A 23,609-nucleotide genomic window follows, 5' to 3' on the forward strand; every position below is an offset into this window, starting at 1 on the left:
TTTCAGTAAAACACACAACGTTAACAACATGTGCAAGATAAAATACAAGTAGAATAAGCATTGGCATAGCCAATAGGTCTCGCTTTTGGGACCGTATAAGTGTTTAGCCATGCAACAGTTGATGTTGTTGCACCAAGCATATTGTGCTGCATAACTAAATACTTATAAGGTCCCAAAAGCGAGACCTATTGGCTATGCCAATGCTTCTTTTCGTTTAGTGGCTGGTTTCCATGACCAGCAGAAGGGAAAACGTAGTACAGCTCTGTTTCTGCATTCTCCTACATGCATGGTGACCTTACAACATGTACAGATTTGGTGTTATGTTCTACTAAGGACCTTAATACAAGCCTAGAGCATAAATATCTCAAGCTGGCAGTGTAGAGAGTGGGGAGAAGGGGTGTGTGAAAGAAACAACTTTGCTAAAAATACTTGCACCCTAGATTAACAGTTGACAGAACACCAGGTCTTAACTGGGTGCTGATCCACACACAGAAATACAGCCCGACCCCTATCCGATTCCAGGGAACACTGTGGGGAAGCACACAACACAACACTCCATCTTGTAATCCAAAAAATGAATAGGGAGCACTACCAAAATTACACTAGGGCAATAAGGAAATTTTGAAAATTCAAAACGAGTGAAAAGTTCTTCAATTTGTCCATAAATACATGAAAGCCTGAAGGTGAGTCTTCAATAAAGTTTATTCTTCAAAATACAAAACATCTAGCCCGACCAACACATTTCGTCCTTCCAAGAGGACTTTATCAGGGCTGTGAAACAAATATATACGAAACCCAATTTTAAAAACACATAAAATATGTAAAAACCAAAACAATGCTCAAGACTCCCTCTCTCTCATCATATTTAACTTTTTTTTTATGAATTAGGACTGTAGGGCCATCTTGACCGAAAATAACCTAAAATAGTCACTAAATTTCCAAACAAATTACATGCTAACTCAAAGCCAAGCTCCACATCATTTGATAGAGCAAACAACTTTTTACAATCCTGCATTAATCATTTACTATTACAATTAATTGTAATAGTAAATGATTAATGTAGGATTGTAAATCTATGTACATGCTTTATGGACCAATTGAAGAACTTTTCACTCATCTTGACGGTCCAATTTTTGTTTATTTTTGGATAGTCTTCCTTTTTGAATTTTAGGAGGCACTGGATGCTTATTGTCTGAATTTAGGCCAGCCGCCCCTCAAGAATGTCTTAAAATTCTTAAGGCTTTAAAATCAGGCTCTCCGTCTGACCCTGGTCCGGCTAGGACGTTGGCAGCGGCGCTGAGGCTGTCAATGTAGAAGTGACCGCCATTATCAATTTTTCCCTGCAGGAAGCGGTGGTTCCCCTGTCCTGGACGGAGGCTAAGATTCGGCCTCTTCTTAAAAAGCAATCGTTAGAGCCCCTTTGCCTAGGGAACTATCAGCCTATTTCTCTCCTCTCTGCATTAGCAAAGGTATGTGAAAAGGTTGTAAATAAACAGCTGTCCGACTTTGTGAAGAAGGAGGCTCTTTTACATCCAGCGCAGTCTGGGTTCCGGTCGTCACATAGCACTGAAACAGTGCTGGTCGAGGTGGCAGAGGCTATACGGGACTGTCTAGATGCGGGCGCAAGGGCGGCGCTCATGTTGCTTGACCTCTCGGCCGGGTTCGATACCGTCCCGCATCCATTGCTTCTGTCTCGTCTGGCCAGGATTGGGCTGTCAGGTGCTGTGTGGGAATGGCTCTGCTTCTTTTTGGAAGCTCGGACCGAGCAGATCTGGATTCCACCCTTTTCCTCCTCCCCTCAGGGGGTTTCAACGGGTGTCCCGCAGGGGTCTGCCCTTAGCCCCCTTCTATTCAACATCTATATGACTCCTCTGATATATTTAGCAGAGGAGTTGGGGGCTAAGGTGATGGCATATGCGGATGACACCCAGCTGCTCTTCACCTGAGATAAAGGGGTGGGCTCTGTATCTCAGGCCCAACATTGCTTAGCCTCAGTTTTCAACTGGATGGCGGATGCACAGCTCAAATGCAATGAAGGGAAAGCGGAGATTCTGCTATTTGGCACTTTTCCTCCAAATTTCCGAGAGCAGCTCTGGCCACCCGACTACCCATGTCCGACCTCCTTGGGGAAGCCGGCAAAAAACCTTGGGGTCTGGTTTGATGAACAGCTTTCTTTTGTGGCCCACATTAAGAAGCTGGCTGGTGGCTGCTTCGGCCTGCTTAAATCTTTTAGAAGCTTTTTTCCCCTTCTGCCAGCAGCAGCGAGCCAAATAATTACATGTGCACTGATTATGTCTCTGCTGGACTATGCCAATGCCCTCTTTGCTGGCATTCCGTACTATCTATTGAAGAAGCTACAGGTGGTCCAGAACACCGCAGCCAGACTGCTGTCGGGGCTGTCAGCCAGGGACAGTGTACAGAACCAGCTGTGTCTATATCACTGGCTGCCGGTAGCAGCCAGAGTGAGATTTAAATTATTGATTATGGCCCATCGCGCTCTTCATGGATGCGGGCCTCTTTACCTACAGAGGCGGGGTTTTTTTTAATGCCCGTGCGCACGCCTGGCGCTCCGCATCTCTATACCTTGCCCAAGACCCACGCTTTAAGCGGCAGAGGATAGGTGGTGGCTCCTTTTCAGTGAAGGCAACTACTGCTTGGAATGCTCTCCCGCTGGCTCTGCGTACTATTCAGGACCCAGTGGCTTTAAAAAAAACCCTGAAAACTCATCTTTTTATCTGAAGTCTACTATGGCACCCCACTAGGCTCACGCCGGGTCACTCCTGAGTAGCTGTGCGCGTAATAAATTCATGTAACATAACACATTTCTTTATTACCCCAGTCTAATTTGGTAGCGCTCCCTATTCTGTTTTTTGTATTGCAAGTTGGGGGCCAATGAGCAGTAGGGCTGTTTGGTAAGTGTACCGCTGAATATTGAAGATATAGAACTCAACACTTGAGTGGTCGTGGAAGGCCTACTCTGTTTGAAGCAACCTCTCTGCCTCCTCGTTCTCGTACATCAAAATGTATTAAAATTCTAGAAGTGTATTGCAAAGGGAATTTCTTCGTGAATAGTTCAAAAAGGGGCTCGTAAAACAATTAAATATTCTACTTAACAAAATAATCTGTCCTCAAATGAGATATCCAGAAGCTTGTTGATCCCTTTAAAAAAGTTAACACGAATTTGATTTTCATTGGCATAGTCTCTTTTTGGTCATTCAGATTAGTTTTCTTAGTCTTGTTTTCCTTTTCCTTTCTGATTGAAATTTGAGAACCAATGCTGAACTGCTCACTTCATCTGTTTCGAAGACTTTATTCAAATTATCCTAGTTTCCCCAATGACCAGTTTTCTTCTATTGGAGCTAGCAGCGATAAGAGCAGGACAGAGCCCCCAACCTCAGAGTGCCAAAGGGATTTCGTTGCTGATCAGCATCATCATTCGGAGGTTAAAAATTACACTTTTAGCCACACCACTCTGCAAATATTTCCAGCACGTCTGTCCACCTAAGCATGATGCACAGTCAATGAATTTAATCCTGTGCCACCTGACCACAAAATCCTCTTTCCTCAGAAATAAATCATTCTGGGAGGGGTTGTATGTCAGAATATCAGAGCAAGAAATATCGACTGACTTATAAATAAAGTCTTAAATATTGTTTATGAAAATATTGTCCCATTATGTGTAGTTTCTAATATGAACTCCAGTGGGGATACAACATTTATGGCAGACAATATTCTGACTACAGTGTTCTGCTGCCAAACACTGGGCGGTGAAGTCTTTCCTCTTTCCAGGGATACTGATACAGCCAGTTTATGGGGAGTCTTTTTGTTATATTCTTTGTAATGTTGTGTGATGCCGTGCTGGTCTTATGTATGAAGTAATGTGCGTTATATTGTGTTTAGTGTTTGTGTCTTAATGTTGTCAGGCTTTATGGACTTTTCCAAATGCACCAGACACAGGATGGACTTCAATGTTGGGTACATTGAGTTTAGCACACAAGACATATTTACTGTCTTCTCAGATAATCTCTTTGCATCAAGACCAATAACCTATCCCACCTTAATCTAGATCTCAAAGAGATGGCCAAGAATTCCAGGTTACAGCTAAGTCTAATTTGGTAGCGCTGCCTATTCTGTTTTTTATATTGCAAGTTGGTTGGCCCATGAGCAGTAGGGCTGTTTGGTAAGTGTACAGCTGAATATTGAAGATATAGAACTCAACACTTGAGTGGTCGTGGAAGGCCTACTCTGTTTGAAGCAACCTCTCTGCCTCCTCGTTCTCGTACATCAAAATGTATTAAAATTCTAGAAGTGTATTGCAAAGGGAATTTCTTTGTGAATAGTTCAAAAAGGGGCTCATAAAACAATTAAATATTCTATTTAACAAATAATCTGTCCTCAAATGAGATATCCAGAAGCTTGTTAATCCCTTTAAAAAAGTTAACACGAATTTGATTTTCATTGGCATAGTCTCCTTTTGGTCATTCAGATTAGTTTTCTTAGTCTTGTTTTCCTTTTCCTTTCTGATTGAAATTTGAGAACCAATGCTGAACTGCTCACTTCATCTGTTTCGAAGACTTTATTCAAATTATCCTAGTTTCCCCAATGGCCAGTTTTCTTCTATTGGAGCTAGCAGCGATAAGAGCAGGACAGAGCCCCCAACCTCAGAGTGCCAAAGGGATTTCGTTGCTGATCAGCATCATCATTCGGAGGTTAAAAATTATACTTTTAGCCACACCACTCTGCAAATATTTCCAGCACGTCTGTCCACCTAAGCATGATGCACAGTCAATGAATTTAATCCTGTGCCACCTGACCACAAAATCCTCTTTCCTCAGAAATAAATCATTCTGGGAGGGGTTGTATGTCAGAATATCAGAGCAAGAAATATCGACTGACTTATAAATAAAGTCTTAAATATTGTTTACGAAAATATTGTCCCATTATGTGTAGTTTCTAATTTGAACTCCAGTGGGGATACAACATTTATGGCAGACAATATTCTGACTACAGTGTTCTGCTGCCAAACACTGGGCGGTGAAGTCTTTCCTCTTTCCAGGGATACTGATACAGCCAGTTTATGGGGAGTCTTTTTGTTATATTCTTTGTAATGTTGTGTGATGCCGTGCTGGTCTTATGTATGAAGTAATGTGCGTTATATTGTGTTTAGTGTTTGTGTCTTAATGTTGTCAGGCTTTATGGACTTTTCCAAATGCACCAGACACAGGATGGACTTCAATGTTGGGTACATTGAGTTTAGCACACAAGACATATTTACTGTCTTCTCAGATAATCTCTTTGCATCAAGACCAATAACCTATCCCACCTTAATCTAGATCCCAAAGAGATGGCCAAGAATTCCAGGTTCCAGCTAAGGCTTCACTGTATTCTTAGGCCTTTTCTCTCAAATCAAGACTTTAAGCTTGCCATCCAAGCCCCTGTCATCACACATATAGGCTATGGAAATGCAGTGCTATTAGGGCTGCTTAAATGTCGTCTAGCTCCCATCTAAACAGACCTCCAGCTTCAAAATGATCTTAGTGCTGTACACCAGCCCTTTCTTCACTGAATTGACTTCCCATGTACAAGACAATACATTTGAGCACATCTGAATACTTATCTCAAAAGCTTCAGCTTTCTAATATATACAAAACTTTAAGAAATCAAGCTCTGCTCCAGCTTGACATCCCCAGATGCAAATGGTTTTCCACCATGAAACTATCATAATTTGGAAATGCTTCAAGGACTTGATTGCTATACTGACTCATCAGTTTTGGATATTAATAGGGACCTATCCATTTTCTAAAAGACTTAATCTGTACCTATCTACTGTTCTTAGTCTTTTCAAACCCTGCACTACAAAGATGACGCCATCTTTTTAAAGACCAAAATTTCCTGTTTTTATACTTGTCTCACTGTTATTCTGTGCCTAGTATTTGTAACATGCTCTGCCGCCCTCAGTCCGTCATCTTTTTGTGCTATATCAAGAAGATGGATGGATGGATAGATATGCTGCCTGGGTGCCCTGGAGCATCCGACGAAACACTCCAGGATAAGATTCATTTGTAAAGTGTACCCCTGGTGTAGCCCTTGTGTGGTCAACCACAAGTAAACCAGGAGTAGTCAGTGTAACAGCTCCTGATAACAACTCAACTTTCCTGTCAACAGTTGAGTAAGTTCAACTCTCTCTCTGTTTTAACCACAGCCTTTTCCACATTCTAACACAACATCCATTCAGAACACTCAGAAATCTGACACTGCTTGTTCTCCATATTCCTAGTCGCTCCAGCTTACCTAAAACCTAAACATAATTGCAACAATCATTCGATACGGCGTTAAAAGATCAGATTTCCAGAATCCGATCCTCCTTTTTTAAAATGTCCTTTCAACATACAGATTAATCACTCTATAGTAGATAGCATGTCATCGGGGCTATAACATGTTGGTTTTTCAGTGCACCCACATGGCATCTTCAGGCAGGTGGTTATAACATGGCTTCCTGTGACCTCTAGCTTTGAAGACTGCTAGTGCACAAGATGCATCATATCTGTTGCATGTGTCCCACCCAGAAGAGACAGTTGGAGAACATGACCTCTCGACCATCTCGCTTTCTCCTTCCAGAATCCTCTGATGAATGAGTAATGTCCTGCTTTTGTAATGTCTGTGGTTTTACTCTAGATGTTTGTGTCTCCTGAAGGGACAGAAGGAGATCTGGACTACGCCACGGAAGAAACACCATTTGGGAATGAGAACACAACAGCTGTATTCAGCTCGGGTGAGTAGACAGTTTCTTCTAGGACTGGCTACAAGGCTCCATCCCAAACCCAAGAAACACCATCTACACAAAGCGAGAGTGTCCGATATTGCACGTTGGCTCAGAGTTCCCTGAGAAATCCAACTGTGTGAGTGAGGAGTCTCTCCACACCAAGACATACAACTTTAGGTGAGAATGACAACTGTTTACGGAGAGCTCCCACCATGCAGGAAAAAGAATACTCCAAACAGAGAGCCGCACAGCCAAAATCAGCAACTCACTCTATGAATGAGAAGAACAGCTCATAAGCCATGACTCACACCATAAAGGGGAAGCCCTGCCATGCGAAACCCATAATCCATAACTAACAATAACTAACACTATGAAGGAGAAGAGTAGCTTGTAACCAGTAAGTAACACTATAAAGGAGAAAAGCAGCTTATAACCAACAACTCATACTATTAAGAAGAGCAGCTCATAACCTTCTACTCAGACTATTAACCAGAGCTGCCTGTAACCAATATCCAAAAGTATCAAGAAGAACAGCGCATAACCAACAACATTACACTATTAAGGAGAAGAACAACCCCTACCAGGGAGCGTCTTCTGCTTGGGTTGGTCTGGCAACTAAATGATGCCCTGGAAAATGTTGTAATACCAGCTCCATTGACTAAATTAATGCAGTGGCCTAATCTGAAACAATCTAGAAATGTTCTGATAAGAGGCCTTCCTCACAAACGTTTGTTTAAAACGGTGCTAAAAAAAGATTCATTTTACAGGACAATTTTCCACTTATAGATGATTAAAAGTCATAGGTGTTAATGGCAGTGCTTCAGAAAGAGCCAAGAAACATCCCAATGCTTCATGCTCTGCCTTACTACACATAAGTATTATTTTGTGCTGCACCAACCCATATATGCTCCTATAAGGAAGCTGTGTGGTCTGCTAATTGAAATGAAGAACCATCAGCTCTCCCAGCGCTAAAGGCAGCACACTGTCCTTCATCTTTTTTTTTTGTGTGTGTTTTTTTAGGTGAGGAGCTATCTCCAAGAGCTCATAGACCAGGCACTGCCTGACAGAACAATGGTTTCCCAAACAAAACCTTCACCAAATGTCAGGAGGAATTTCTAATAGCGAACTTGTGTTTTAACAGAAAACGTCATAGAAGAGAAACAGATTATAACACACACTGTGCAGGCGATGAGACGAACAGCTTTAAATTAGAGCCCTAATACTATAGTCAAAAATAGCCACATCAATAACAATTCTATTCTATTACATAGTGCCACTGCAAGATTTAATTTCTCATTCAGGACAGCACCTTTTTTCTGCTCCCTCTCCTACCAGTTGGTAATCTGGGCCCCCCTGTTGCTCACACTCTAGATGCCTGTCAAGTACCTTTGTGCCATAGACCTGGTCTTGCCACTGTACATGACAGAGACAGCTCTTAACAGATAATGCTGATCTGTACAGAAGAGCAATCCATGCTAGCAAAGCAAATGGTTGGGTCAAATTAGTTCATACTTATATTGTCCCTTAACAGCAAGTTTGCAACATCTTGACATTGGTAGACTCTCCTTATGGCATTCATGCAAGATGAGAGAGAGAATTGGACTTTGGGTGAAATCCCAGATGGATGTAGTTTACTGGTAGGTAAGATATCCACCTTCAGCCTCACAGTTCAAGGTAGATTGAGTGTTAAATCCTGACCAGACCAGTCTAGTTTTTGGTCACAGACCTGTAGAGCAAAGTTTGTTTTAACTTAGGACTCTGCTCCCTCCCTGCTGTCTGTCTTCTTAGCCACATGTACTATGTTTTCTCCCTTGTGCTGTGCTCTTTTTCCATGCTATCTTCTGGATTTTACTCCCACTAGTTCTATCTGCTGGTATTTGTCCCACGTCCTGACTCTGACCCCTAATGGCCCTCTCCTCACAGATGCTGAGAATAGGAAGAACTGTGCTCAGTTTATCATAAAAACTGTGGAAATGTTACATCTTCTGATTTATTCCTGAAAGGTTACAGCCTAGGGGAACCTAGGAGACTCGGTGCCACCAGCATAGACTCTTGGAAGCATCCCTATCCTTTCCAACTATGAAGGTCTTTGAGGTTCCTCACCCGCCTTTTGAATTGAAGATTAGGAAGCTTGCAGGTCTATTGTATGTTTCTCACTCAATGTCTGTGAGTCTTTGCTCAATGTGCTAATTTGGTACGTTATCTATTGTTCATAGACACACTTGTATAGCTCTGTGATTGGTGCTAAATTTAGACTGAATATTAGGAGTTAGTTGATGTACTAGTAGAACATCCTTAATTAGGGAATGTGGTAAGATCATGGAAAACAGGCAGAACATCTGCTGCAGCTGATAGATCGTTTTAGAGTAAGATACTCTATCAGTGACAGAAGTTGGTGGGGAGCACAATAGTGTTATTTTCCTTTAATTTACATATTTTTTGTGTCAACAGATGTGGACAGCTGTGAGAAATGGCTGAGCTGCAAGAGCGAGTTCCTTACCAAATACCTCAGCCAGGTGTTGACGGATCTTCCTGGCTGCCCCTGCTCTTACCCTTTGGAGGCAGTCTACAGCACAGTCACCATCCCGGATGAGAAACAGGGTCGTCCCTTCCGCTGGAGGGATGCCAGTGGTCCCAAGGAGCGCCTAGACATCTACAAACCCAGTGCCCGATTCTGCATTCGCTCCATGCTCTCTTTGGACAGCACCACCTTGGCGGCTCAGCACTGCTGCTATGATGAGCGCTTGAAACTCATTACCAGGGGCAAGGGTGCTGGTGCCCCTAACCTCATTAGCACCGAATTTTCTCCTGAGCTGCACTACAAGGTGGACATGTTGCCGTGGATCCTTTGCAAGGGGGACTGGACACGGTATCACTCGGTGCGGCCTCCGAACAATGGGCTTGGCTGCCCTGAAAGTCCCTCAGGGGATGAGTACCTCTCCCAGTTGGAAGAAGCTAAGGAGTACTGAGCTGCCCGAAGTCTACATTTCAACTGGTGTCACGTGGTAAACCTTAGGACAATAGGTGACAATGGATCTGAGCTGGCAGGTTTTTGGGAGACATTTCAATGGGGCACCAGAGGCAGCAGGCGACTGGTACTGCCAGAGGCATGTCATTTCACAGGAAAGGCATTTGATGTTGAAAGGGAACCCATCAAACCAGAAGTTGTTTGCCTGCCGGACAGTTGAATTGTTTTGCTGTCTTGACAGATTGCGATGCCAGGCAGTCACCAGGTCTTCAGCAACCCTGGTATTAAAAGATTTGTTCGATGGATCTGAATAGGCGCATGTGGCACTGCCACACTATGTGGTGGGGACTTTCACTAGTGCTGTTCAGTGGCTGACCTGATTGATGCTGGATTGACATGGCCTCATCATCCACTGTATGCACCTGCTATGGTTGACTTGTAATCTCATGGTCCACCAGATTCCAGATATCGTCTCTGTAGCTGAGAGAATTTCCAAGGGAGCGCAGTCAAGATGTGGCTGTGACTTTTCTGTGAAGCAGAGATGCTCAGGGGCATTTGGCCACTGGTCCTGGGGGAGGCATGGTTCCAAAGATTCATGAAAGCAGCCGAAAGATCGTTGCTCCTGGTGGGTCTCTGGAGGTTACCTTAAATGAACACCATCCATTCTTGTGAGAAGTCGGAAACATTCAGATTTCAGCCAAAGCATCGCCTGTGCTTTTGTGGTAGCAGAGGGTGCATGGTTGCAGAGAAAGGCAGATAGCATCCACTCTTGTGGTCACTTTTGCAGCCACCCATATTGCGTGGCCCACTGCGGTGGTGCTCGTGTTTGTTGAAGGAGATGTATCCGTGTCAAGCTTTTTGTAATTATTTTTGTACAGTCCCTTGTGTCCCTTTATATAGCTTGAAGAATACAAGTATGTGAAAATGCATTAAACTCTTTGGCACGGTTCTTATAAAGATTTGCACAGTGCAGATGTATGCTTATAAGGCATGATGTACAGGTCCCATATTCATATAGAGGAGCAGCACATTGTGGATGGGATACACAACACAATGCCGCCAGCCTACCTCAACAATACATGCTACAGCGTACACTAGAGACGAGAACAAATTTGGTGGGAGACTTTTATTTGGGTTTAGAATTTTCACCAGAAATTGATGGATTTTCTGTTTCCCTCCAACTCTAAATCAGACTAAAACTGTTTTATTAGCTCAGCCATTCAGAAGAAAGCAGGAGATTGCAGTGAGCGACAAGTCTGATGTGACACCTGTGAAATGAGTCTGTAGCAGTGCTCAGTGGCAGTACATCCATATACAAATTAAAGATATGCTTCCATTGAGGCAGGTCTCCCCCAAAGGAAATCAACACATCCATAGAAGTGGATTCATCTTGCCCATGGGCATATGAACTATTTATTTTGTAAATTGGGCTTTTTGTGTACGTTTGTCTCAATGTGTGTATGTAAGCATGAAAGTCATCAAGTCTTCCTTTCTATGAGTGTGTGTATACTTGTGTCTGTGTCTATTTACACAGTGCAGGCTCCACAGCAGAAAGTGTGTTTTTGTATGTTTGTGTTTTTTAATATATTTATTAAAATGTGCACATGCTATATGTGTTGTGTACATTTGTATGCAAGCGTGTGTTTGTTTCTGTGTATATATGTGGGTATACATATACAAGTGAGTGCATTGGTTCTTTTAGTTTCACAAGTATGCATCTGTGAGTGTAAATCTGTATGCGATTGTGTGTGGGCTTAGCGATTTTGATTAGATGCTGTGTGGTTTATGAGCAGACAATCTCCAAGCACAGGGAAACAATCAAACATTTACCTTACCGACAGAAAAGGGCTGCCAAGCATATTAAGTCTGACCAGTTGCCTGTATTCCTGTAGGCAAAAGTAGCCGTTGAATGTGAATGCTCATGTCTATGTGTTTGGATTGTGATGTTAGTGTGCATTTGAACATAGGATGGCGCAGTAAGGTTGCGCAAAGATCTAAGCACATGTTGCAGACATCTGAGAGCTAACTGCAGGTTACACGTTTCAGTAGCGGTGTAGTGGGCTCATCCCTTCATCTTTTTAGGGGTGCTCGTGAGCACCATCAAAAAGGATAAAGGCAACAGCCACAATTTCAGCACAACAAAATGGTGAACTCGAGGGGGGCAAGAGGTGTATTATTTGAGTGTGAACTTCTACAGGAAGACGCATTTTGGAAGTAGTCCACACATGCACGCTATACTATTTTTAATCTGCAATTGTGCTTTATAATGAGCTTTAAGATGTGTCCTTTAGTGAGTATTTAATGTGTGATAGACCATGTCTTTGAGAATGTTCTAGTGTGAAAATGTTGGTGTCTTAGGTCATTGTTACCAGTGACTCAGGAAGTGTTTTCCCATCATCGGACCAACTGATGCCAATTACGGCGAGGGTCGAGAAAATCCAGCCCATTATGAGTTGGGCACTGAAGGTCCACTATGAAATGAGGAATTTCCAGGGAAATTTGTAATTCCATGTTTTATTCAGTTGGTTAAGTCCTCATTTTGGGACAGGATTTTACTCTGAGGGGCTTAGTTATGAGCCCTTGCGACATAGATGTGATGCATCACTTTTTGTGACGCTGTGGTGGTGTAAATAATGCACCACGTTGCTCCATATTTACGAAGTGATGCATTTAGGCAGATGCGTCACTTTGTAAATCCCTGCCCTAAATTATACCTGCATCAGGTATAATATATGCAGAGTGGGCGTTCACGCGTATCAAAGCCTCATAGACGTGGCGCATTGAAATCTATACGATTTCAGTGCGCTACTTCTAGAATGCCACTGCGTCAAATCCTTACACCTGCCTCGTAGCAGGCATAAGGGTGACTCAGAGCTATAATCATAGCCCACCCCCTGCATTGCTAGATTTACGTCATGCTTCCGACACAACTCCAGCTATGCATCAGTCTTGCGCCGACAGATGCGTCAGTAATACTGACGTATCTGTCATTCCTTGCGACATGATGCATCATACAGTAGATATGCCGCCGCAATGGTGTCGCAAAGAGGGCGCACTGAGAAGTGTTGCCTCGCTGCTTTGCTGCAGCGATGCAACACTTCTCATAAATAAGGCCCAGAGTTTTTAGCTGCTTGTAGGACCTGAAAACTCCAGGTAAAAGTGAAAAGAACTTGTCATTCCAATGCCGTTCCCCACGCCATCAAAATTAGGAGGCCACTCATAATGAGGTCCCTATAGAGCAGCCTCGTTACCCAGATTATGCATTGTTGTGAAATGCTGGTGAGCGACCTGACTGCATCAGTTAGGCATGTCTTTGAATTCCTGTACCTTTGCAGTGTAGCAATGCAGAGCACCCATCATTCCAGGAAGGTGTTTGGGAGCAAGCTTGTTCGTAGTATTCCACGATCTTTGGTCAAAGTACTTGCCTATTTATCAGATCCTTACATTTTACCCGCAGCATTGAATAGGACAGGTGGGCTAAAATTGTAGGCTTCTGAAATTCAAAATCTGTATAATGCGGATTCAGAGGCAAACATTTAAAAATGACCAAGGCCGGTATATTCCAACCATTCGGAAATATTCCGATGTTTGGGTCCAGGTTTTTACATTCCATATTAATTTTCCTCTGCTGAACACAAGGTGTGAAATTTTACCAGAGAAAGTGACATCTCCACAGAAGGAAGAGGTTGTGACGTCACCCATTGTTTCTCTGACATTCACAACCCTGTGTGGAAACCTTATTGCCGTCCAATTAGAACTTTCCCAAAATGGATTGTGACAGAGCACATGTTTTTAAGCATTTGACTGTCATGTCCAAGGGCTATGCAAAATTTACATCTGTTAATCTTTCCAGATATTACTCTGTATGTACTTTGATGGAGGCACTTTATTTAAAAAAATATGTTGATTCTCATGATATTGTTAAGCTGTCTTTAATTATCTATTTGAAAATTTGAAAGGGATCTAAGCACAGATGCTCCATATTTTTGTAATGCTGCATAGGTAGTTTTAAGTATGAAGCATGTTGAATTTCTATTGTTCATTCAAGATACTATGTCAATTTTCTATTTTTTGTTGCTTATATTTGTTCCCTGTTATGTATTTATTGTCTGTGATAAAAATAGCATATGAAATAAATAACATAAAAAACATGATTAGATTAATGTGTTGCAATATGAAATGGATTATGTGAATTTTTGATGTGCTGCTGTTACTACAGAACAGAGGGCCAGTTTTATGACCATTCCGTTTTGCGGGTCGCAAATTGTGATATTTTGCGACTCGCAAAACGGAATGTATAGCAATTTCCAATGAGGCAGCAAATAACCTGCCTCATCATTATTCATAAGGCAGGTCACAATTTGTGACCCAATTGGGAATGGGTTACAATCACAGCAATGGTGGCCAGCTGGGGTCAGCAGACCACCATGCTTGTTTGCTTTTTAAATAAAGCAACTTTTTTTTTCAAATCCTCAAAGGAAAACGGGATGCATTTAAGAGAAGAAAATTAAAAGTTTTCTTTTCATTTTTTTAAGTGTAGGCAGTGGTCCATGGGCCTGCTCTTAAAAAATATTTTCACTCATATTCACAAAGGAGAGGGGGTCTCCTGGGGACCCCTTCCCATTTGTGAATGGGTTACCACCTACTTGAAGTAAGTGGGAAACTGCAATTGTTTTGCGACTGCATTTTCGGTTGCAAAAATGTCGTATATCCCTTAGCAAGTCCCTATTTTCGAGTCGGTAATTGGTTACCGACTCACAAAATAGGTTTGTACATGCAACAACCCTTTTTAGCCTGATTTTCCGTTTTCAACCGCTAAAAACGGTCATACATCTGGCCCCGAATGCTTAATGCTATTCACCAAAAAGTATAGAAGTTGTACAGATGTTCAACCTCTGTGTACTGTATGAAGGTATCAGTCCAGATTCTCACTCTTCAGCTCCGAACAGAGTACTCAGTGCTAAGCCCAGAACTAAGAACATCCACAAATGAAGAAAATCCAAGGTTTGAAGAAAAAACTTTGAAGTGACCTAATCCTACAAATTCCCTTGGAGTGTTGATTAACAGTTTCAAGATTTATTTTGTGCTTTGTAAATTGAGGGTCTCGTTGAAAAAGGAATGGTACTTTCGTGCAATTTTGTTAATCAGAAAAAATATAGTTTTAATTCTCACTCCTGATGCAAACTATAGATTTTACGTGCAGTGTTTGCTGACTAGTACAACTTGTATATCTCAAAAACGAAGTCATTTCACATCTTTGCTTTGAATAAAGGTGGTGTCAAAGGGCGTAATATAAGGGTACATGACGGTGGAAAGTACAAACGTATTATAGTCCCTGTTTTTGTAAGCCCTTTAAATCAATTAAGAGCACTAAACAATTAATTTAAATCAATGACCATGTCTGCTTAGCCTCCTTTGAGGGTCACCATGTTTCTCCGCTTACTATGGGTCACTGGCGTTCCAACAAATTCTTCAGGACCAGCACATTTAATTTAGTGCATAGTCGCAAAATGTTTTTTTTTTAATAGTCGCAAAATTGTTGAGTGTTGGTGATCTGACCACAAATGGCATGGTAGTGTGGAATAGGGTCCTTTGGAAATATGCTATGTCCAAAGAGACCCCAAAAAATGACATCACAGGCATTGATGGTTGCAGGAGGAACATCACTTCCTGCTCTGACTGAGTTAGAATTTTAATGCACCCTGTTGCTGTAGGGAAAGTCTTACCCATGACATTATAAATGTCAATCTCTCTGCTCCATCCAGCTTAGAGATACGTTAGCATTCTCGTTTTTCACCGGGATTTCTGTGAGCTTCATTGTTTTGAGAAATCAAAGGTGAGCTCTTTTCAGAAGACACTTGATCGCACCGGAATACACCAGCACACGTCCCTCCCCACAGGGGCTGTATTCTTTGCCCTACTGGTCCACGGAGATAGCGTACCGTAAAAACACTGTATTTTGTAAGTCTATAGTAACTCATTAAGGTACTGCTACAACATTCCCCAATTGTTTCTTTCTAAATAATCCCCAAACCTCTTTTAACTATCCAGATTTACCCCAGTCAGACATTATACATATGTCTACACACTCATATACATTGAATGCCAAACCTATAATGAAGAGTGAGCAATATAGTATGTCACCCCCTTAAATTGGAAGATATTAGTTTGTAAAACAGTCCCTGAAACTCACTGGCAAATGCACTTTCCATGTCAAGCTCATGTCAAACTTTCCTCTAACATGGCAATGGTGTGGGATAAGTGTTTTGAAATTCCGTGGCCATCTACATCACCAACCTTAAAGCCCTGACCTCTGCCCAGGGTTTTGAATTTTGCACGTTGTTTTCTGTTGTGTCTTATTTGGCTGCCCTAATGGTCTTTGATGTGCAACTGGCATGTGACTCCCAAGTCTCACACTGTAGTGATTGCGACATCAATGACCACTTGGTCAGATTGTTTAACTGGCATACACTAAAAGTCCTGCCTGCTAAGTGGTGCTAGCCATTTCCTGACTTCAGTGAATTGGAATGTCCTGCTAGCATGTGTCTACTTAGCAAGATCTAAACAGGAGTGTAATGTGTCCCCCGTCTTTGGCCAGTGCCTGTGCTAGAACAGAGATGGAACTGGCTAGGATCCGGTTGTTGCAGCTATTCTTGTTTCAGATCCAGGTTCCAGGACTACTTCAGCAACACATCCTCCATATGTTTCAGAGTTATATGCAGACGCTGAGATACACAAGCGGTGCCCAATCGCATTCAGTGTGGTGTGCGGTGGGGAGCTGTAGAGGGCTCTTATTTTCCTTTAGAGCATGACCAAAGTCTAATTCTTTCTGTGTTCAAGTGGTGTCCTAGCTGAGAGCAGTTTTACGGAGACAAAGGAGCATAGATGCAACCTCACAACTAACTACCACACCCTGCAATCCGTCAGAGGGATGAAATAGACATGTTGTGGTGTATTACATCATAAATTGTAAGAGAGATAAAAAATTAAAAGTATTTTTTACATTCTCACTCGATGTAAAATATGTCAGTCTATTGTCAGTAAAAATGCTAGATGTCTATAACATACTATCATCTTTTTATAGCACACAATACAAATTAAATTTTTCTGCACTTAATAGGTTTTAATCCTACTCATTGGAAGAAAAAATATCCAACCTGAGATTAATGCAACATTGAGTTTTTTAATGTATATTACCTATTGGCAGTCGCCAGTAGGAAGTTATATTTAGGAACTGATTTCTATTAAAAAGCAGTTTTTGATTTGCCAATTTTTAATTTGCCAATAACTTTGGTGTAGTTTGACGAATCTTCACGAAATTTTCAAATGTATTTTGAGGCTCACTTCAGCTGCTGTCTTGAAAATGTTGGGCTGAACTGTGAAGAGGGGGCCGATAAAAAGAGGGGGGGGGGGTCTAGAACACTTTTTCTCCATGTTAATTGCTATAGGAAACTTTAGACGTGGCTATAGCCCAAACTGTTGAACGGAATCACACTAAACTTGGTAAGAAGGTAGATCTTGGTCCAGAAACACTCTTTTTTGTTAAATGGTGTAAATCCGTTCAGCAGTTCCTGAGAAATGTAAAGATTTCTCAGATATACAACTGTGGCCGCAGTGGAACCGCTAACCCTTCCGATCTCGTGCCTGAGATCTGAACTGCTGCCAACACTTCAAACCAGTGTTGGCAGCCATTTTGTGACTTGGTTGAACCGAGTTACAAGAAAAAAGATTTAAAAAAAGAAAAGGGGGCAGGGTAGAAACACCCTGACCCCCTAGGCCTGTTCGGGGTGTCCGACAGGCACCCACTGGGCCTAAAAAAAAGCATTTTTTCAAAACAATTTTGGTGGGAGTCGCTGTGGATCCACCAATTTGGCAGAATAAACACAGCCACCTCCCTGGGGCTAATTGTTTGAAATGTGGGGGGCTGGGGACCCCCCACGCAGCCCCAGGGACCCTAACCTCCCGGGGCCTACTATACTTAAATGCGGGAGTCCATGTGCTCCCCCACTGCCCCGGTGACCCCCACCTCCCCGAGGCCATTTTTAGGTCTCGGCTAGCGAAGGCTGCGCTTGCGCAGTCTCGCTCGCGAGATATAATGACTTGGAGAAGTGGGGCTTGAACCCGCCCCTCTTCTCCCCTCTTCTCCATTGGCTGGCCTCTTGAATGCTGGCCAGCCATTGGAGAAGAGGTCCGTCACTCCGAACAGGTCCCGTCCTTTTCGGATTCGGGGGCGTGTTTTTTGCAACTTCTCTAATTATCTCCTCCAGCCAATGGCAAGAGGAGAACACGCCCCCGAATCCGAAAGCGCCGCTGCCTTTCTCCGAGGCATTTCTGCTTCGCCTCGGAGAAAGGCAGTGGTGTGCTCATCCGCTCCTCTCTGTAGAGTGCTGGCCTCTGCCCAGGGTGTTGCTGCATCCACAGTAGTTGAGTGCCAGCTCAGCGTGCACTTTCTCCTCGGTGCGGTGTTGGTCCCTCTCTGCGCACCGCGCTGCTCTCTGCTCGGGGAGATGTGCCGTCCGCCCACAGCACTGACTGCACGCTCGGTGTGTTTGCAGAGCTGCTCCTCTTCTGTTTCGAGTACAAACCATTTCTCGTCTATCTGTGTTTCAGATTATGTTAAGAGTTGGGATGTCCTCCAGACTATGTTCATAGCACATAATAATAATAATACATGATTAAACATGCTGGATTTTGAAAGCGCAATTCGGTGGGTCAATAATTGACAGGGGTCTTTAAAGTACAAGACACATAGACCCGGATGTCCGGGTCGAGGTCACTTCCGGTCTCTGTGACGTGTTGGTTCTATGCCTTCGCCAAACTGGCATGGAATGAATACTTCCGCCCCGCATTATCGCCACTTCCGCACCGGGCCCCGCCTCTAGCCCCAAAAGCCCCGCCCCTTGGCTGTGTCTGATGTGCTGCTGTCACGTTTGTGTGTGAGAAAGAAAGGCAGCCGGAGCCGGTGAGAGGGTTCAGCCGGTGCACCGAGAGAGGGGTGGGAGCATCAGTTGGCAGAAGGAGAGCGTGGCTGTGTGCCATAGGTACAGTCCTTGTGACTTGTGCTGTGCTGAGTCAAACTGCGAGCGGACAAGGCCACTCCCATGAAGATCTTCACCACGGACACAGTCATGCCCACCATGGTCACGCTCACGCGGAGCCACACCATGGACACTCTCATGCACACCATGGATACTCCCACGAAGACATGCACCATGGACACAGTCATGCCCGCCACGGCCACTCCCATGAGGATCTTCACCATGGGCACAGCCATGCCCACCACGGGCACTGCCATGAGGATCCTCACCATGGGCACAGCCACACACAACAAGGGCATTCTGATAGGGCGGACGCACCACGTCGCAGCAGAGCAACTTCAGAGGAGACTACCCAGAAGCTGACAGGGAAGGAAAAGCTGGACCCAGTGGAGCTGTGGACACATGTTAGTATTGCCTCTCACTTTATTCGTATTTTCTGCTACCTTCATACATTTACTTTTTCTGTCCTCTTTGTGTCCCTGTCTGCTCTCCTTTTGTGCATGTGCAGTTCATGATCAGTAAAATATGTGGGTTGTCTCAGAGTTTGAGTGTCTATTAGTCCTAATTGCTGGTTCTAACCCCATGCAAGAGGCCTAAATCCAGTACTGCCTGGTGTCTGTTTGACACCCAGAAAGAAATAATTAAGTGATTTATGCTGACGGTATGGCTCAGCGAGCTGACCTCTGACAAAATGCTGTGTTCTGGAGTTTGAATCCTTCTGGGCAGACTGCCTTCCATTCTTCTGAGGTTGGCAAATTGAGTAACATAAATGAGGTAATAGTAACATTTGTTTTTTCCATGTTTTAGAAGCGGTAAATAAACAGCATGCAGCACTGTATAGAAAATTTGGTATTGTGAGTGTGTCCATGTTACACTGGATTAGAAACTGGTATGAGATCAGGACTCCAACGGACTCTGCATCGGGCACAATAGCAGCAGGTGCAGCCCGATAACCACCAGGGCCAGTAGAGCAGAAACGTATACACTGGCTCCTTGCGGTATAGATTAAAGATATTCGGAAAGAAGTAAATATAGCAATCATGAACTTCTGCATCTGAAGGCAGTGAGCTAAGTGTGGCAGTGCTGTGGGCTCTGTTATTGAAGCAACTATTGCGTGCAGTATTCAGATTTATGCCTGGAAGGTATTTAAGTGTTGGTTGTGAAATTTGTGTACGCTTCTTGCTGTGGTGCCACTGCCTATGATTTTCATTGTTCCAAGACACACTGTGCCCCAAATTTGGTGGATGGTACAGTTAATTCAATATATTCAGTTTTTGTCTATATTTTATGCTTCTTATCACTGGGACAATTCGACCTTTTACCTTCACTTCTGCACAATGATCTGTTGTTCTGATGATGCCCCTTTAAATCATCATTAAATCCACATGGATCCATGAAAAAAAAATCTGATTTGTTTGGATTATACTGTGTTACTACTGATTATTTCTGTACTGGTACTTTGAGCCTGTGGGGTCCATTTTCATACTTTGCATGCACACGTCTTGTACCTTTTGCACTTCATACACGTGAGATCACTGGAGCACTTTCCCTTCTTCTCCTTGTGTCTGAGCAGCTGAGTTACTTATCACTTTATAGCTTTAAGTGCTGTGTCTCACTACATGGCCTAAGTTTACATCTACATTTACTGTTTTCAAAATATGTTTTACCTATACCACAAGGAACCACTGTATGTCTTTGGTGTCTCTGAATTGCGCCAGAAGATGGAATGAGTCGAATCTGAACTCTTTAGTCTCTAGATGTTATGTTTAAAGATTTTGTGGTCCAGACTAGCCTTTGGGAGAGAATCTGCATGTAGTGTCCATTAAAAGTTCATCTTTCAAAGGCAGCCCAGAAATGTCTGGGAAACATTGACAGACCGTCTTCAGTGGCCCCAAGTGCACGGCTTTAGAGGGGAGACTGGCTAGAATGACGGTACAGTTCTGTGTTCATGCTTCGAAGTGGCTTCTCTAGAGGGCACCGTTCAGTAGGATTGGTCATGTTGCCCTTTCACCATTAACTTCTTCCTGTAACACTAAGGGGTGATTTCTAGACTGAGGCCTTGCATGGAAGTGCACAGGTGCTTGTGTTCTGGTGCAGATATCTGAATAGTCAGCCAGACTGACCTCCCCTCGCCTCGAAGGACTCTTTGGCTCTGTCACTGTATGTGTGGTATTCCTTGGACCTCCCCTCACCTTCGAAGGACTCTTTGGCTTTGTCACTGTATGTGTGTTATTCCTTGGACCTCCTCTCGCCTTCAAAGGACTCTTTGGCACTGTGGCTATATGTGTGGTATTCCTTGGACCTCCTCTCGCCTTCGAAGGACTCTTTGGCTCTGTGTCTGTATGTGTGTATCCCTTGGACCTCCTCTCGCCTTCAAAGGACTCTTTGGCTCTGTGGCTGTATCTGTGGTATTCCTTGGACCTCCCCTCGCCTTCGAAGGACTCTTTGGCTTTGTCACTGTATGTGTGGTATTCCTTGGACCTCCTCTCGCCTTCGAAGGACTCTTTGGCACTGTGGCTATATGTGTGGTATTCCTTGGACCTCCTCTCGCCTTCGAAGGACTCTTTGGCTCTGTGGCTGTATGTGTGGTATTCCTTGGACCTCCTCTCGCCTTCGAAGAACTCTTTGGCTCTGTGGCTGTATGTGTGGTATTCCTTGGACCTCCTCTCGCCTTCGAAGGACTCTTTGGCTCTGTGGCTGTATGTGTGGTATTCTCTGCTAGCTGGACCTGTCCTTGACCAGGGCTGTGTTCTCCTCGGAGCGCTTCATTGGGAGTGTTTGGCAGTTTGTTTGAGCTGGGGCTGTGATGGATGCGCAGGAGCCAAGGACAGGAGTCTTGTGCGTCTGCTCTCGACCTTGTCTCCAGCTTTATCTTATTTTACATTTGATGCAGAGTGGCTCTGTGTATGTGGGTGGCTCTGTGTGTGTGGGTGGCTTTGTGTGTGTGTGGGTGCAAATGCAATAGGTCTCGCATTTGAGAGTGTCATGAGCAATGCCAATAGCTCTAACTTTAACAATGCCGAGACCATTGCATTGTAAATGCTTGTTAAGATGGGAGGGGGCCGCTCGGCCCCCCTTCTGGAGCCGTAAATTACCCCGGGGACCGCCACACCCTAGGGCCAGCTCCTGCAATGTCCGGGGGTGCCCACCTCCGGGACATTGTAGTTTGCTGTGCTCCCACCATCCCATAGCAAACAAGTGTGCTACGCTTTCACTTGTTCAAAGCGGAGCACACTTTGCTTTTTACACCCAGGGAGCTGCTGGGTGTAAAAAGCAATGCCGGCTCCCACAGGAGGCGGGAGCCGGCCGGGACCGCGGGAGCCTTCAGACTCCCCCATGGCCCCAACTGGAAACCATGCCCCAGCGGATGGGGTCCCTGAGGCAAAAATGGCCCTGGATGGAATTCGGTGCTCGGGACTGACTGAGGGCAAAGTGGAGAAGATCCAAACATTTAATGCAAGCTTGCAGGAGTGAGGTAGGCCCTGTGGAGAATATTATGCTGTTTATTCTGAAATTTACCATACCAGGATACATCCCTCGGATAATGCAGGGGTTTTTCCAATTGCTGAGTGCCTCTAAAATTGGACTTCAGTGCTATATGTCATAAGGAATAGCACTGTAACTCTGTCAAAAAAGCTAAATAAGAACAAGTCCAAAATCGTGATATTTGGAAAATGCCTTACTTAAATATGCCTGGTTCTAAGAGGATGTAACTTGAAATTGTGAGACAATACACTTACCTGGGTCTCCTGTTTGATAATTCTTTGACATGGAAGCCAATCTATAAAGGACATACGCAGGGACTTAAAGGCACCAAGAAGTGTTTATTTAAATTCCATAACCAAGATGGATGCCTCTAACTAAAACCCTATTTGGAGAAACTTTTGTGGTATTATTAAATATATGGCTCAATTCTGGATGTAAGATAGAACAATGCATGCCTTTTCCACTCCTGCTATTACCATGCATCATTTACCACGCAATGCCTTTACCACACATGCCTTTACCTGGCCTATACCTTTACCACACATACCTTTAGAGCGCAAGGTAAATATATGATAAGGTAAGTGAAACCCATATCACAATAAAAGCAAAGTTTAAAGATGTTATAGTTAGGAAAACTTTATTAATGTTTGTTAAACAAACCCAACTTAAACTACACAATTCTAGAAGACATTCTAGAGTTAGTTATATTTTTAATTGATCATTTATGCACCACTTTCAAATTAATGTCATACCTAGAACTCACATTTATACGTACGCACCACCTTAAAATTCATATCACTCACTCACCGCCGTACACAGTCTTCTCACTTCACTCGCCAAACTACATTAATTATAACTCGCCACTGTACCATGCACTATGTTATGCCACATTATATAATTTCAGATGTCATGAGTGTTGTTATTAATGTTATCATTTCACATGCTCAAACTTCTGTAATCTGCAAGGGTATAGGTAGTGCATGGAGAAGGGGTGAGTTATAGTTAATGTAGTGTGGCGAGTGAGGAGAAGACTGAGCACGGAGGGGCACGAGTGATATTAATTTTAAGGTGGTGCACAAGTATAAATGTGAGTTATAAGTATGACATATTAATTTGAAAGTGGTGCATACATGATCAATTACAAATATCCCTATAACTTTAGAATGTCTAACATTTGTGTAGTTTAAGTTAGGGTTATATAGCAAACATAAAGTTTTCCTGACTATAACTTATCTTGAACCTTTTCTTTGTGAGCTTCAATGGTTTTTCTAATTTTAGTAACAAATCTGGAATATCCGTCCAGTTTAGTTTTGTCGAGTGGAGTGTTATTGAGTGTGGTACAATATACTAGAGG

At 43.3% G+C, this 23,609-nt stretch overlaps 1 protein-coding gene across 1 annotated transcript in view; it reads left to right on the plus strand.

Annotated features, from left to right (window-relative positions):
- ISM2 (isthmin 2) overlaps positions 1 to 13,874 on the plus strand; it is a 95,157-nt gene extending 81,283 nt beyond the window's left edge. Inside the window, exons 5-6 of the mRNA XM_085626637.1 lie at positions 6,695 to 6,772; positions 9,215 to 13,874. Coding sequence (XP_085482763.1) covers positions 6,695 to 6,772; positions 9,215 to 9,732 — 596 coding nt within the window. The 3' untranslated portion in view covers positions 9,733 to 13,874. The remainder of the gene's footprint in view (positions 1 to 6,694; positions 6,773 to 9,214) is intronic.
- The last annotated feature ends 9,735 nt before the right edge of the window (positions 13,875 to 23,609 follow it).

This window comes from Triturus cristatus, chromosome 9 (genome assembly GCF_964204655.1).
Source record: "Triturus cristatus chromosome 9, aTriCri1.1, whole genome shotgun sequence".
NCBI lineage: Eukaryota > Metazoa > Chordata > Amphibia > Caudata > Salamandridae > Triturus > Triturus cristatus.